The following is a 16,856-nucleotide window of genomic DNA, read 5'->3' as shown; positions in this document are numbered from 1 at the left end:
AAGCACATTAAAGTAATCAAACCCTGCAGCGAGGCATCCTCGGCGCTCCACCCCCTCCATGTGTTCCCCCGAACCCCTCATTTACAACAGACCGCGAGACGGGCAAGTGTTTTCAGAGCCATTTAAGATGAGGCAACACCGAGTATGTAAATCCTGCTTATTGGCGGCCAGGGTGGCTGGCTCATTCTCGAAAACGGACTCATTCTCGAAAAGGCCGGACAGCCTCCAGCCTGCTAGCCCCGCTGGCTTGCAATGGTCCTGTTTTGGGGCCACATGGGGGGGGCGCGTGCAGAAGGCGGCTGTGACTTTCATCCCTGCCTTGGGAGCTCCTGGCGCCCTGGCCTGCAGGCCGCTGCGCCATCCTCCGGCCACCTGTCTCCGTCCCTGTTCCAGAAAGGAGCCTGTTGCCAAGTGTCTGTGTCTGCAGAGCTGGGTGGCAAAGGCAGGTTTTACTTTGAAAGGACGGATTGCTCCTAACCCCTTTATTCTTCCTGGAGAAGTAGTTTCTCCAGCGTTCAGGAGGCGGCCTGAAGAACAATTTGGGGGTGGGGGGGACAGGCCCCTTCCCAGACCTGGAGTTCTTTGTCAAGATGAGCTTTCGTCGATGCCCGTCAATGCAGACACACACGGGCTCTGCGGGGATTTGGCCACATTCGGAATGAGTTATGACAGGATTCCCAAGGCTGCAGAGACAAGGGAGAAAGAGAAACACTTGCCCCACTCTGCAGAATTTATCTTAGACTTGACTGTGCTTAGTGTAACCACTCTAAAAATAAGAGGTTTAGAAGCTGCCAGCAAGTCAGGACTGGCCAAAATATGTGGCTTTCTGTCCCTGTGCTTTCGGGGCCCCGCCCCCTCTTCTTGGCTTGATTCTGCCCCAACCTGCAGCAGTTAAGAAAGCACCGGGGCTTAGGAGGGGTCCTTGCAGCCAGCCGCCTGGAGTTTTATGTAACTCAGCTCTGCTCTTCTTGCTCCAGAATGGAGTGAGGAGGAGCCCTGGTGGCCTTCAGAATGGCCGGGAGGGGGTGGACCCTGGGGCAGGGGATGGCCTCAGGCGGCCAAGCAGGGAGCTGTTTTCAGGGCCCATCTGCAGGGGGGTTGTAATGCCCACTCAGTGCGGGGGGAGGGGGGGTCCTGCCTGCCCGCCTCCCCAACCCTCCAGCGCCGCCGGGAAGCTTCAGACTCCAGCTGGGGGAATCCTCAGCCCCTTCCCCCTGCTGGGTTGACAGGCCAGCGCCTGCCTGGGGGGTGGGGTGGGGGTTGGAGAGTTGGAGGGGGTGGACGGGTGTGCAGCAAGGGCCTGGAGCTTCCAGCACTCTGAATCCAGTTCTCGAAGTCTGTTGGTGCCTCTTTTTTTTTTTTTTTTTTTTTTAGAATAGTATTTAGAGTTTATTGTACACAAAAGAATAGTTCATGAATGGGGTTCCTGGGTGGCTCAGTCTGTTAAGCGCCCAAGTCTTGGTTTTGGCTCAGGTCTTGATCTTAGGGTCCTGGGATCCAGCCAGGGGCAGGCTCCACGCTACGCAGGGAGTCCGCTTGAGGATTTCTCTCCCTCTTCCTCTGCTTCCCAGCCCCAAATAAATAAATAAATCTAGTAGAAGTTTTTCCTTTTTGTGAAATTTTGGATTGCTGCAAATATAATCTCAATATACCTTCTACCTTTCATAGTGTGAGTAATTTCCATTAGCTGTGTCACCCTCTAATGAGTTCTCCTTTCAGGTTGCTCTTTACCGTTCTTCCCCCTTTTCTCCTTCCGTTCCCCGCCTTTCCTGAGCAGCCCTACTGTGTTCCCCGGCTCCTCCTCCTCTGTTGGTGCCTCTTGATGTGCATTAAATCCACCTTCATGGGTCTCTGGCCACCAGTGTGACATCACCTCGGAAGAGCTTGTTAAAAATTCATATTCCTGGGCCCCAGGCAAGACTTACTGAATCCAACTCTCTGCAGTGTTTTAATTCATATTTTTACCTTTTTTTTCCCTTAAGTCATGCAGTAACATAACCCAAACCTAAGACTCTGCCACTTGAATATACCTGTGTAGCCACCACGGAGATCAAGATCTAGAACATTTCTGCTACCAAGAAGCCTTCCTCCCATCCTTCCCGGATAATACTTGACTTTCCAGGGACAACTGTTCTTCGGACTCCAGTCACCCAGAGAAGTTTGCCTATGTCTGAACTCCTATGAGTTTGGTTTCTTTCTCTCAACAACTGTGTCTCTCGTGCCCCTCATCGCTCCCTCCCGTCGGGCGTGGAAGTGGCGTGCTGTAGGGTTTATGCTTAACTTTGGTAGATGACAGCCAAACACGTCTCCAGAGTACTTGTGCCATTTGCCCTCCGACTGCAGCGAAAGGCAGTGCGGTTGCTCTGCATTCTTGTCCACACTTGGTATCGTCAGAGCTTTTCATTTTAGCCGTTTTGGGAGGTATGCTGTGGGATCTCTTTGTGGCTTTAATTTGCACTGCCCTGCTGCCGAACGATGTTAGGAACATTTTCATGTGCTTATTGGCCATTTGGATGTGTCTTTTGTAAAAAGGCCAATCAAATCTTTTAAAAACTGGGGGTCTCTTACCCTCTTAATTTCTAGGACATCTTATTATTAACAACCCCTCCAGGGGCGCCTGGGTGGCTCAGTCGTTAAGCATCTGCCTTCGGCTCAGGTCATGATCCCAGGGTCCTGGGATCGAGCCCCACATCGGGCTCCCTGCTCGGCGGGGAGTCTGCTTCTCCCTCCCCCACTCCCCCTGCTTGTGTTCCTGCTCTCGCTCTCTCTCTCTGTCAAATAAATAAAATCTTTAAAAAGAAAAAAACAAGAAAAAACAACTCTTTCAGGTGACTTAAGGACACTATCTCTCTGAAGGTCCAGTTTTCTTGGGATCTTTTCTTGCCTTTCTTCAGTTCCCAAGCCAGCAGCTCGCTTCCTGCCTCATGTCCTCTGAGGCCCGTTACAGACACAGTGCTTTCCTCTCCGGCTTCTCCTAACTATGTGCGGCTGGATTAATTGTGGCTGTTTCTGTCACTGAGGTCTGGCTGGGTGTGGTGCTTGCAGTCTGGAGATGTGAAGAGCATGTCCAAGCCACCTTCTTGCCTTTCCAGCAGCATCTTATTTGTGCCACGAGCTTGTCAGAGACATGAGGCTTGGGGGCAAGATGGCAGGAGAAAGAAACATTTGGGAGCTTCCTTTGTTGGCCTTGATTCTACTGCTCTATTTCCTAGGGAGTGTGTAGCCCCCCCCTCCTCTCTTCCCCATCACCTGCCTTTCCCCTCTGCCAGGAGCCCACGAGAAGGACGTGTGTTTAGTATGAGTGTGTCTGTGTTTGGGGGAGCTGTGTGTGGATGTGACCTGCTTTGGGTCACTGGGGAGGAGTCACCCCCCCTCAACACCAACTGTGTAATAATCCCCCTTCTCGGTACAAATGCCCCCCAGCTCTCCGCCACCCCATGAATCAGATGAGGGGACATCCATGTTTTATAGTGTCCAGGGATCTAGGATGCAGATAAGGCAACCCTCTCATTCTGCAGACAGGCACCACAGAGACCATGAGGGCTGGTGTCTCAGGGGGAGAGTCTGCTGGGGTGTTTCTAAGCCTGCTCATCCTGGAAAGAGGTGTGTTGTTTCTGTAGAGGATCTCGAGACAGAGGGAGGGAAAGAGCATGTCTTGGGTAACAAAGGGAGTTCCCACTTGCCGCTCTTTCCCTGTGCGGAAGCCGTGCAGAGGCCCAGCATGGAAGGAAGTGGTGAGTGGTGGGAAGGAAGAAGGAAATGCTCGGTGCAGCCCGTCCCTGTGTTTCCCCCACCCTCACCCCAGCGGAGCTCAGCGGCTCAGTGAAATGGCCCCAGAAGGGTATTTACAGCGTCATGACCATTAACACAAATCTGTAACGGTTTTGTGCCGGCGCGGTGCGGAATCTGGCACTTACAATTGTGAGGCTGGCTCTGATAAGGATTCCTTTTTCCACTTAGGCTGGTTATGATGGTGAGAGTATTGGGAATTGCCCGTTTTCCCAGCGCCTCTTTATGATTCTCTGGCTAAAGGGCGTTATATTTAATGTGACAACAGTGGACCTGAAGAGGTAAGATGCACTATTGAAATAACTCTACTTGATTCCTGGCACACCCATTCATACCCACACCCAACTCACAGCCACACTCACACCCCACACTCATACCCCCCCCACTCATGTAACACACCCACACGTTCAAAACGGGCACACTCACATGTGCACACACTCACACGCACACACTCCTAGGACCCACGGGCGATATCATGGCACATCCATCCTCGGTCAGGGCTCTGAACTGAAGCCCAAGTCTGGGCTCATCAGTAATGACAGGATCGGATCAGACGTGATCAGGGAGGAGTTGGGGGCACCATAAGGAACCTGCTCCCCCCCCACCCCGTTCCTGGTCAGCGGAGAACCTCTCAAAAGCCTGTGTGTGCAGATCTCCTGTGAGGACACTGGGGAGAGTTCACTTTCTCTCACCTCTGCATCCAGAGAAGAGCCACACTTTCGTTGTCAGTAGGACATTTTGTAAACCCACGATCACTTTTGACATTCTCAAGGGTTGCTCCTTGTAAACTGGGGAGGACCCGGCTAAGCTTTGGAAATGAGTCTACACCTTGCCAACTATTTACAAAAGCTGCTGTTCACTACCCCCCCTGCCACCGCCACCCTAGGAAACCCGCAGACCTACAAAATCTGGCTCCTGGAACAAACCCTCCCTTTATGACTTTTGATGGTGAAGTCAAGACGGATGTGAATAAGATCGAGGAGTTCTTAGAGGAGAAACTGGCTCCCCCGAGGTAGGCCTCGTAAAACCAGCACTCACAACCTGATTGTCACTTTTCCCCCTTCACAGACAATTTGAAAGCTCCTGGATTCATGTATTTGGTTTTCCGTGGCCACGGTACTTAACTTCCTTTGCTGTACTGCGGTGTGCCACAGAAAACACAGAGCAAGATCAGAAGCCTTGAGTGATGATAGGCCTGGGTCTCTCTGCTTTGCACCTGCAGGTTGGCAATTACGGTTTGATGGCAGGAAGTGGGGAGGAGGTGGGTCGATGTCTAATGGGTCGGCCATTTCTTAGGTCCACTGCTGGAAGGTAAGGTGTGCATGTTACCATGGGATGTTGCAGAGTGTCGGACCTGGAAGAGAACCTTCTAGTGCACCACCTTTGTCTTACTTGAAAGGAAACTAAGACCAGCCGGGTCCAAGGTGTGCCAGGATGAGAACAGCAAGGGCTTTCTCCCTAGACTGTTGCTTCCAAAGCTTGGAGATAAAAAGATTAGGAAAACATTCAAGGGGGAAGTTTTTTTCTTTTATATCCTCTCAGAGAAAGACCTGTCTTCCCCCCGCCCACGTCGCCCCATTTGTATGAGCCCAACTCAAACATTGCTTATCTGTGATACTCCAATCCTAAATTTTTCAAGGTACCCTAAGCTGGGGACCCAACACCCTGACTCTAACTTTGCCGGAAATGATGTGTTTGCCAAATTCTCCGCATTTATAAAAAACACCAAGAAGGATGCAAATGAGAGTGAGTACCTGCCATCTTCCTGTTCAGTGTTCTCCACTCGGACTGCCCCTTGCTCAGCCTCTGGTGTGGCTTCTAAGATCCTGGGAGTTCTGACTAATGTCCCTGGGAGTAGGGACCTGTATCTAGAAATAAGGAAAAAGTACCTCTAGTGTTGAATCTGCATGTGGGTTTCAGGAGATCGAGATTGGGAGCCCAGAAAAGAACATTTTGAGGGGAAAAGAATCCCCACCAGGAATCACCTGCTGCACCATGGGAATCAGTTTCAATGACGCTCTTGCCAGTGCTTACTTCCTTATGGGCTTCCCATAAATATTTTTGAATACGTGGATGAGTTCAAGAAGGAGCAGTGTTGTGTAGACAGCAGAATTATCTTCCAGGGAGGAGTGAGTCCTTTATGCAGATCTTAGAAATCCACATCCTTCCCTCCAATTCCCCAGTGCTGCCCAGCCATGTGCCATGAGGGAAAGGTGATTGACTCCTTCCTTGATATCTAGAGAAAGGTGACTTTTTTTTTAAAATTTTTTTATTGTTATGTTAATCCCCATACATTACATCATTAGTTTTAGATATAGTGTTCCATGATTCATTGTTTGTGCATAACACCCAGTGCTCCATGCAGAACGTGCCCTCCTCAATACCCATCACCAGGCTAACCCATCCTCCCACCCTCCTCCCCTAGAGAAAGGTGACATTAACTCGTATGGCTTATCTTAGTCATTTTCTGCCTTTGTGTTCTAGTTTATGAAAAGAACCTGTTGAAGGCCCTGAAGAAGCTGGATAATTACTTAAATAGCCCTTTGCCTGATGAAATCGATGCTTACAGCACTGAGGACGTCACTGTTTCTGGAAGGAAGTTCCTGGATGGGGATGAGCTCACATTAGCTGACTGTAACCTCTTACCCAAGCTTCACATTATAAAGGTTTGATGTTCCTCCTGCTGCAGGTGCTGAATACACGAATGGGGCTTTGTCTTATTTTGGCCAGACATCAAAACAATCTAAAATGCAGACTCCTGAATTAAAAAGTCAGTTGTTTTTTTTTTTCTCCTCTTTGAGGCAGTCGAATCCCCAGTCTCAGATACATGGATATTCCCAGGTATTCTTCAGGTGGTCTCAAGAAACATTTGGGAGCTTGGCTCTCACCCCTCCATCCTCACTGCTTCTTGTTCCAAGTCTTACCCCCACAGCCGAAAGAAAAGTTATGGCAAGACAACTTGAGGGCGACAGTGACTATACCCGGCATTTAATGCTTGAGGCTCTGGGAGTACGGCAGTGTGAATTCAGTCAGTTGTTGGTGATTGGCGGGGGAAATGGCTCTGCGTAGGGATGACAGAGGTGTGTCTTCTCAGCTCTTAGTATTGACCCCCTATAGCTAGGGAGGAGCTCCTTGGCTGGGCCTCTGCCAGGTTTGGCATCATGTCTTCCCAGATAGTTGAATGGGAAGTCAGCATCATGCATCATATATTTTAGGGTTTAAAGGCTCTCTAGACCACTGGTTCTCCAGCATTAGTAGGCATAAGAATTATTTGGGGAGCTTTTTAGAATTGTAAATCCCCCATCCAGCCTCTGGTCTCCTAAATCAGAACTTCCAGGGGTGACCCTGGGGGATTCCAAAGTAGATGGCCCTACACTTGGCCTCCGGAGTTATGGCTTGCTCTCAATGGTGCCCCCAGCCTTCACGTCACTTACAGGTGTTAATTGTTATCATTATTACAACTGCAATGTTCTTGGCCCTCAGTAGCCTTGAAGGCCCCAAGAAGAAGGCCAAGCCTTGTTCTGGGGCACTTTTATGATTAAAATTCCACCAAGTCCAAACCTAGGTCCTTGGTAGAAGGATAGGGGAGATGGGCAAGAAGACACAGGGAAGTCCACATCAAGGACCCGGTGGTCTAATTAAGCATATCATTGACACTTAGAAATTTACAAATTAGGCTCACCTAATCTGTGTTGCTGTTACTCCTACAGGCTACCAGCTGCCCCTGGTTGCTCCTCATCATCGCCTTGCCTTTCGTTTCTGCATTTCATCTTCCTTCCCGATTCCTTTCCTAATCCTTGCCCCATTTCTCCTCTTCTCTCTTCCCCAGTGTGCTTGAAGGATACTAACTTGAAATCCAAGCCTTGAAGATGTGTCTGAGCCCTCAAGTGAATGTTGTTTTCAATAATTTTGCCAGTTTCCCAACATCTAAAATGTAATGAAAGCATTTCAACTCATCAAAACCTCCTATGTTTGGGAGCCATTTTTCAACAAGATATTTATGTAGCTGTGGGTGGTTTAGTCCCTTCAGTGGATGTGTTGTAGTCATTGCCATGACCATTATATGGTCATGGAGGTTGGGGAAGGGGTACATGGAGGTTGGGGAAGAGCAAGAGAAATGCCCCAACCATACACCATCGATTGCCACTTGTTTAGCTCCTATAAGAAAAGAGTTTTTTAAATTTCAGTAGATGGGGTAGACTTCAGAGTAAAATAACGCAGTCCCTGGCTCAAATATAAGACCGGAGAGCAAATTCTTCAAAGCCATTGAGCACTCAAAATACCAAACAACTTAATAATCTTTCAGAATGGAGCATCTTCGGAAGGGAAATGAGACTCGGTCTAAAGGAATTTATGATAAAAGATGAGAGAGTAAAGGAATTTATAAACCCACCAAAAACAATATGAAAAAATAGAGTAAAGCTTCATCTTTCATAAAACCAGAAAAGGACAGAATACCAATTTGAAGACTAAGAAACTTCGTCTGGTGTGAGGTGTCACAGAGCCAATGCACGCTTCCCTGTATGTTTAGCAAAGTTCAGATTTCTATAAAAGTAAATAGTACAGTCCTGAAATGTCCAACACCAAACTTCTTTGAGGACTGGGGCCATGAGAGGAGAATCAGGGAACAGCCCCACACAGATCACTTTTGGGCTGAGATCTCTGGGGAGGGAGAGTTGAAGGAGGAACCACACAGAGGCGCCATCTTTGTATTCTGGCACCCGTCCCTTAATCTGAAGGAACAGGGAGGGGAAGTGGAGAGAAGTGATGTGGCATTCTGCTTTGTGGCTGCTGAGTAGAGAAAAGAAGCAGTCCTTGAACCAGTCAAGAGAGACACTGTAAATTGCTTGGGCTTCATTTTTAGCCATGGTGACCTCTTGCCTAATCTGTGAGCCTCAGAGTGGAGGATGCTCTAACCGTAACCTTGACTTTTTGCAAACAAAAGGAAAGCAGAATTCTTAACATCAATAGCAGTAAGGTTGAATTAAGGTAAAAGATGTCAAACAATTTAGGAGGGTTTCTGACAGTGGTATTGTCTTGTTTGGCCGCATCAATGGCTTCTGGCCTGCAAGATCTGAGTGATAGGTCCCAAAGATCTTCTAATTTGTGTTGTCCCTTGTTCACTTCATCCAGAAACCAATACAATAGGAGGCCACAAAGCAGAACTGACGTTTGTAGTCCTGGGTCCCTGTTAGGGGATGAATTGCATCCCCCCAAATTCATATGTTGAAGTCCAAATCCCCAGTACCTCAGAACATGACCTTATTTGGAAATAGGATCTTTGCAAATGTAATTAGTTAAGATGGGTTGTATTGGAGTAGGGTGGGCCCCCAATCCAATAGGACTGGTGTCCTTATAAAAAAAGGAAATTTGGACACAGAGACACACATAGGGAGAATGCCATGTGAGGATTGCTGTTATGCTGCTGCAAGTCAAGAAACTCCCAGAAACTGGGGAGAGAACAGATCTTTCCCTAGAGCTCCCAGAGGGAATGTGTCCTGCTGACACCTTGATCTTGGAATTCTGGCTTCCAGGACTGCGAGAAAATAAATTTCTGTTCTAAGCCACCCAGGTTATAGTACTTTGTTACAGCAGCCCCAGGAACCTGATAAAGTGCCCACCAGAATATACTGTCCTTTCTGACAAATTCCTCACCGACGCCCCTCCAGCCAAAGGAAACATCTCACACTGTTGTGTTTCCCATGAAGTTCACTCTCAATTGCCCTGTCCTCACATCTACCATTTCCATGAGGATAAGGATTTGTGTTCCTTTGTTGACAATGAGGTGATCTCTTCAGTGACAGAATGATGGAAATCTGTAGGAATAATATACACAGATATCTGGGATTTTAGGAGGTGAGGCTCAGCAAGTAGGAAAAAGAGAGCACTTCACAGTGAATCAGGCACAGTCTAAAGATCCTCATGAATCTTTAGGCACCAAATAACACAGCAGCAGAACACACAAAGCCCAAACTGCTGGCAAGACAAGGAGAAGTCCACCAAAGTAGAGACCAAATTGATGCCAGTGGATCCCAAGATCTATCTAGGATAAATTGGTGGGCAGGATTGTGTGGAGCCACTCTTTTGAGCCCAGTACTTTCATGAACTTTCCTGTTGCAAAGTTGAAGTGAAATTTGGGGTAGCCTGGCTGGCTGTAAGAAGAATACTTCAGGACTTGAGAAAGAGAATATATTACACACCTTAAAAGAGTGGATTGTCTGATCTAATTGTCTACATTAGTGGGCTTTTCCTTTGCTGATTATTTCCTCTTGATTTTCAGGTCGTGGCCAAGAGATACAGAGATTTTGAATTTCCTTCTGAAATGACTGGCATCTGGAGATACTTGAACAATGCTTATGCTAGGGATGAGTTCACGAATACATGTCCAGCTGACCAGGAGATTGAACATGCATATTCAGATGTTGCAGAAAGAATGAAGTGAAGCCAGAGTGTTTTCAGTCTTATTTCTCGGCTGTATGAACTAGGCTATGATGAGAGTGTGTTCTTTGTGAGTGTGTCCTTTGTATTCCTTCCAAAAACCATAATGCCCATATTTTAATAATACTGTATCATAGTGAGAGCCACTCAACACCAAATGGTACATGGCCTTGTGATTTGTCAACTCACTTGTGTAACTGAATAATACCAATATCTATTGTGACACCCACCACTCGTCCAATTGACTTCTTAATTTACTTCTTTGGCATTCACGGACCCTGTAAACCATGATATTAGGACATGTGCTTTGCAGTTTAAGTTTCAAGACAAATTAGATTTGAGTTCAATTCCTCCTTCAATTAAAAAAAAATTCATCTGTCTCTGATAGTTTTCATAATCATCATATACAGCTTATTTTTCTCCTCTAAAATAGTTTTTTTTTTCAGAACGAAAATACCGTTTTTATAGTCACAAGATGATTACATGCCTATTTTAATATTTTAAAACAATGTGAGAGAATATAAGGAAGAAAAAAAAACCACTACCTAAAATTTCACTCCACCTAGATAATTGCCAATAACTTATTGGTGAACATCTTCTCCTTCCTTAGTCTCTCACAGACGTTCACACTGCACACAGCTCCATTCCTATGAAATCAGTGAGGGGGCCTGTGGGTGAAGCCTTGATGATCATCCATAGAGGATCCAAAAAGATCCGGCACTGCAGAGCTAGAGGCTGCTTACGATCAGGTTTCACAGGTGGAGAGCTGGAGTCCACAGATCTGCAGGGACCTGCAGGGACCACAGGGGCTGGGAGCTATGGGAGGTCCCCTCTCTGCCTCGTTACCACCTTGGTGATGGCAGCTGTGTCTGGATCCCAGGGCAGGCAGCGGAGGAGAGCGCACGTGGCCTTCTGTTCCAGCTTCCTTTTGGATGCCTTCTCGAGATCACTCCCTCCCCTCTCATGAGACCATGCCTTCCTGCGGATGCTCAACATCAGCTGCATGTTGGAGGATCCTCCTGTCTTGTGGTGAAATGTGAACCAAGCACACTTTGATTCCTTCTAAGGGCTGCCCTCTCTCAGACCCAGCACTGCGCTTCTTCAACGATGATGGGGTGTGGGACTAGCCTGGTTCTTGTTGCTTCTCTGGTCAGGCAGGGAAATTCCAGGGGGACTGAATTCATGGTGACTACTCTTGGGCGGTTCTGGTAACCAGTCAAGTTGGGGAGGAAGTGGAAACTCAGGCTCGAGAGTTTTCTGGTTTGTCTGTGGCTTCCCTGCCACCTCGCCCTACAGCCAGCCTCTCATCTGTAGTGCGTCTGGGCTGGGCAGCCGGGCTCCAGCTGAAGGCACGGGAGACGGTGTAGAAGGCTGTGTAGATGCGCATCACGACCCTTCTGGGTTTGAGCATTCTCGAGCATTCTCGAGGCTGCGTTCCTTTGACGTTTACATACATCTTACAGAAACCCTCTTGTCCATTTGGTGGTAGCCTGTGGTTGATGCTAAATGCTCATTTAAAAAAAATATGCATTTGCTCCATGGGCATTTATTTGGAAAAGAATTTATTGCATTTATTTGGAAAAGAATAAGATGTGGGGCGCCTGGGTGGCTCAATCGGTTGAACATCTGACTCTTGGTTTCCGCTCCAGTCCTGATCTCAAGGTCGTGAGATGGAGCCCCGCATCAGGCTCTGCGCTCAGCAAGGAGTCTGCTTGAGATTCTGTCTCCTTCTCCCTCTGCCCCTCGTGCTTGTGCTCTCTCTCTCTCTGTCTAAAATAAATAAGTAAATCTTAAAAAAATAAAAAGCATTAACAGCAACTCTTCTGGGATTTAGTGAGAAATGTCCAGTGAGAGAAACAAAGTCCACTATATAGTGGCTACTTTGTATTCCCTCTTACTGGAGGCTCCAGTTTCATGCAGGGGCTGCCCACCCAGCAGTCTGCTCTCTTTGTTAACTCTTTACATTTTTGGAGTTTATGTCTAGCATTCCCCATTATGCATGTTTCACATCTGTTTTGGAGTCAGATTTTCAAGTCTCGTGTTATAATGGTACATCTACACGTGGTCGATGAATAGACTACCACTTGTTACTAGTGCAAACTTTGTATTTTTAGATGTTGACATGATCTACATAAACTCTGTGTGCCATAAAAATTAAATGCATAAAGATGTTTACACGCAACCAAGATCTTTAATTTTTTTCCACATTCCCTTCCTCACTTAGATTTAAAGGAATAAAATGAACAGGAATGGCTTCCTTTAAAACAACAAGAGCAATGTCGAAGCAGGGATTATTGGTAATTGAGTTAGAAATAACCCGTATTTGAATTGTGAGCCACAAAGACATTTTAATGGAGACTTAAAAGAGGTCAGAAAAGACCTGTCCTTGTGTGACCTGTCCTTGTCCAGGTGGCTACAGTAGGAGGTCATCAGACTGTTTTTTTCAGTTTTCAGTGTGGTTGTAGGAAAGTGAGTGGTCCCTGGCCAGCCTCACCCTGGGGTCCCACCCTTACATCCTGTTCACGGGCCCCTAAAAGGCTATTCCTTTGGCGAAGGCAAGAAATATCCCAGGGCTGTTCACTGGCTTGAAGTCTTTATTACAGCACGGGTCTTGAAACAAAATGTGTTTGTTCTTCAAAACATACTGTATAGGATGCAAATACGGACACTCAGTGAATGAATCCCCGCTTTGAGGCTGGCTGAGAAGTTTTCTCCAGGTGGAGAGGATCCCATTCTCACTTCTGGTTGCCCAAGAGGCCCTACAATTAGGAAAAAAAGAAAAAAATCAGCTTTTCTTCTGAACACAGAATTTCCACCTGTAGGCTGGAATGGATATAGGAGTGTCGCAAAATTATACTTTCTGGGTACTGCCCAGGGATTGGGGATGGAATGAGGACATTCAGTCCAGGAAAGGGATTCTAGAGACCAGAGGTCTCAAGAGGTAATTTTTGATCTACAGGGTCCATCTCCAGGCATTGAATGTATGCCCAAGCCCTCCAGACAGACAGACACACACACTCACGGACGTACACACAGAGACTCACACAATCACACACACACAGAAACATGTTCACATATAACACTGTTCCAAGCACAAACACACAGACATACATATAACGCAATATGCTCACACATAGGCACACACTCACGTACATACACACACTGTGGGTGAGGCCAACATGGTTCCCTTTCATGTGTCCTTCAGTCAGTGACCATAACATCTCTTAGCACCCATGCCTCACTCCCCACCTCCGGTGGTTCATAATTAGGCTTTGGAAGAGTTCTAAAAGAATGTCTTTTTTTTTTAAATAAGAAAAATCCACCATTTATTTTACAGTTAAGAGAACCCAGGCGTGCATCACCCCGAGAATATATAATTCACAGAACCCTGGATACATACAATGGATACATTGGGATACATTTGTTTGCATTCCAAAATAATTTCTCTTTCCACACAGAGCTTTAATTCTGAGTTTTTCGATATGGTCGGTTTCCCTTCAGACATTTACGTTTTGGTCTAATGTGTTACCACATTTCAGGGCACGGCCACTTGATAAGAGCAGATGCGCGCGTGTGGCCCCTGCTCCCAGAGGGACTGTCGATCACTGCGACTCGAGGTGGCGTTTGCAGGTCAGGGGGACCCTGCTGCTGCCTGCCTGTGTGCTCAGGGACCCAGTGGGGCAGCTGCTTGCCGCTGTAGCCTGTGCCCTGACAATGTCATTTTCCCCATCACGGAGGGTTTGTGCCGAGTCTCTGATGACCTTTGCCCTGGAGAAGGCCGTTGAGTCAGGGAGTGACCCCAGAGCTGCGGTTTTGGGGTCCCTGTCACCGTCCAGGGGAACTTGTGTTCAAGAGCGGGGAGTTGCAGATTTGGGGGTGAAAGGCATCTATTTAGGAAGTCAGGCCTGGCAATGGGCCACCCGTGGCCCAGTGATTGGGATTGGGGATCTTATTCCACCTGCTGTTCATTTCTTCCCTTTCAGGGACACTGTCCACATTGTCCTGTCTCAGTGCCTCTCCTGCGGCGCCTGAGCATTTAGCGGTCCTGACAACCCTCTGGAAGAGAGGCCAGTTTCTGGATGACACTCCACTCCCATCTCTTTCTCCCCCCACTTCTGTAATGGGTTCCCTGCTGTCCTCCTGGGGGGGTGGACAAGGACAGTGGCCATCAGTGACTGGCCTGGCGTTACCCACGAGTCCGCTGACCTGCTGCTGGACTCCGTCCCCTGCAAAGCTGCCTTTCCAGGGCCTAATGCTTGGGAACCTGAGTCAGGCCCCTTTCTGAAGCCCCAGCCTTCGGCTACTACATACCTCACCAATACCACATGGAGTCCTGGGAAGCCGGTAAAGTGTGCACATCCCTTCAGGGTCCAGGATAATCGTACCCGGAAGAGGGTAATGGCCATTGCTCAGAACATTCCTTGGTTTTGTAAAAGGGAGTTCAAATAGCATTAGGGTTTTTGTTTGTTTGCCTGCTTTTCCCTTATCTGGCATTAAGTGCTAACAAGTTAAACCTGTTACTAGCCTCTTCCCTATGAGGACCTTTGAAACAGCGGGGATGTGAAAACAAACTGGGGGTTCTAGAGGGGAGGGGGGTGGGAGGATGGGTTAGCCTGGTGATGGGTATTGGGGAGGGCACGTTCTGCATGGAGAACTGGGTGTTATGCACAAACAATGAATCATGGAACAGTACATCAAAAACTAATGATGTAATGTATGGTGATTAACATAACATAATAAAATAAATAAATAAATAAATAAACAGGAATAAATAAATAAATAAATAAATAAACCAAAAACCAAACAACAGCAGACGCTGGGTCCTAAGTCTGCCCTCGATGCCTGACACATCTAATCATTTAATCCCTCCGAGCCTTGCTCTTCTCATCTGGAAAATGGGAACACTATCTCACGGTCAGGTAGAAATCAGTGTACTTAGCAGTTCTCTGTGGCTGGGTACACACGTCGTTTTTGCCTGTATTTGCACTTCTTATATGGGTCGTGTCCAAATGGACAGGTTTACAGGACCATGAACTTTTCTGCGGAAGTGGAAGGCAGTTAAACCCTGACCTCCTGTTTCCCCGCCATGAAGCACCTCCTGGGGGATGGTGGCCGCTAAGTGCTCCGCTGTCCCCTCTGGTGGGGTCTCTGCGGGCGGGGCCAGTCATCTGTCACGCATCCTGTGAACGGACAGGCTCCACAGTGGACCGATGCCTCCATCGGGACCCCTCCCATCTGGCTTGGAGACACAGTTTTCAGTTGTGTGACACGTACTTGAGGCTCGGAGACGTGGGAAAGCAGATGCGTCAATGTGAGTGGTGTTTGAGCCAGAGCCCGGGGCCCCCCGGGGCCCAGCTGTCCTTCTCCCCACTATGTGGCCCTTCCTTCCATTCCCTGAGGTGCGGGGGCGTCATCCCACCTTCCGCAGGTAGCAGTTGGCTTGGCAACAACACCCCCCCCCCCCCCCCCCCGCCCCACCAGGCCTGATGCCGATTCAGCTTCAGGGCTTCATACAAACCCAATCCAGCCTCCTTGGTGTCGTTCAAGGTCAGCCCACTTGTCAGAGGGTGGCTTTTCAGGGCCAGAGAAGCAAAGCCTAAAATGCTCCCGCTGGTCTCAGCCCAGCTTCCAGAAGGCCCCCACCCAAGCCAGGCTGTATTTTCTGATGGGCTGCTGGCTGTCCCTGGTGGGGCTCCCACTCTCTCCTGTGGCTTTCTGTCCGGCCGTGGGAAGTGCCTTCAAGGACTGGAAGCTCCTGGTCAAGACTACCCCTAACCCAACTCAGCCACTTCCTGCTTGTGAACCCCGACGGGGGTGGGGCGGGCACTGCCTGTGGACTTCAGGAGCTAAGAGCCCTTGGGCCACTCCTTGGTCCCTTCCTCTCAGAACCCATGAGCCCAGCGCACCCTCCTGGAGCCCAACACACTGATGGCTCGGAGACGCATGAGGGCTTCCTGGACAGGGCAAGTTCCTGGATCCTGAGAAACCTGGAGCATCTGGAGATTTCTGCCTCCTCTTCCCACCAGCCTTGGCTCCTGGGCCCAGCACAGCTCCCTGAGCTGCCCTGGGCTCTCCTCGAAGCCCCGGGCCTGGAGGAAGGTGGTCGTGGCCGGTGGGGAGGCACTGTCTCTCCTCCATCCTGTGTCTGTGTCCCCACAAACTTTTTGACCCCTTGCCTGACCCAGAGGGTGGAGGGGCTGCTCACTGTGGGGTCAGAGGAAGGGAGAAGAGGGTCCTGCTCCTGTGAGGTCGCTGCTGGATGTCCTCAGGGCTGGGATGGAGTCTGACAACCTACTTAATTGTTCCCCAATCAGTGGGCCAAGCACTTGATAAATCCATCCATTGATTTCACCATAGAGCTAGATCAAAAAGCAGCCCCGTGGTGCTCACCTTCGACCCTGACCGAAGCCCACCTCTTTGCTGGTTCTTTTTCTGCATCCTGGAGTGCTGACTTTTCCAGTGTGTTCCTTAGTAAAGGAAGGAGAGCCTTTCATCGGCCCAGAACGCAGCTTCCTCAGGACCCCACAAGAAGTGGACCTGGAAGATTCTATCCACATCTTTCTGTTCAGAAAAAAAATTAAAAAGCCAAAATAGAGATAGACCTTGGATTTTCCTGGAAGAGGCCTCAA

General features: G+C 48.5%; 1 protein-coding gene across 1 annotated transcript in view; it reads left to right on the top strand.

Annotated features, from left to right (window-relative positions):
* Positions 1-10,456, top strand: part of CLIC6 (chloride intracellular channel 6) — a 41,070-nt gene extending 30,614 nt beyond the window's left edge. The window contains exons 2-6 of the mRNA XM_036101887.2: positions 3,961-4,070; positions 4,676-4,801; positions 5,429-5,535; positions 6,274-6,455; positions 10,070-10,456. Coding sequence (XP_035957780.1) covers positions 3,961-4,070; positions 4,676-4,801; positions 5,429-5,535; positions 6,274-6,455; positions 10,070-10,231 — 687 coding nt within the window. The 3' untranslated portion in view covers positions 10,232-10,456. The remainder of the gene's footprint in view (positions 1-3,960; positions 4,071-4,675; positions 4,802-5,428; positions 5,536-6,273; positions 6,456-10,069) is intronic.
* The last annotated feature ends 6,400 nt before the right edge of the window (positions 10,457-16,856 follow it).

Source organism: Halichoerus grypus, chromosome 1 (genome assembly GCF_964656455.1).
Source record: "Halichoerus grypus chromosome 1, mHalGry1.hap1.1, whole genome shotgun sequence".
Lineage (NCBI taxonomy): Eukaryota > Metazoa > Chordata > Mammalia > Carnivora > Phocidae > Halichoerus > Halichoerus grypus.
This window is presented reverse-complemented; position numbering and strand designations above follow the sequence as displayed.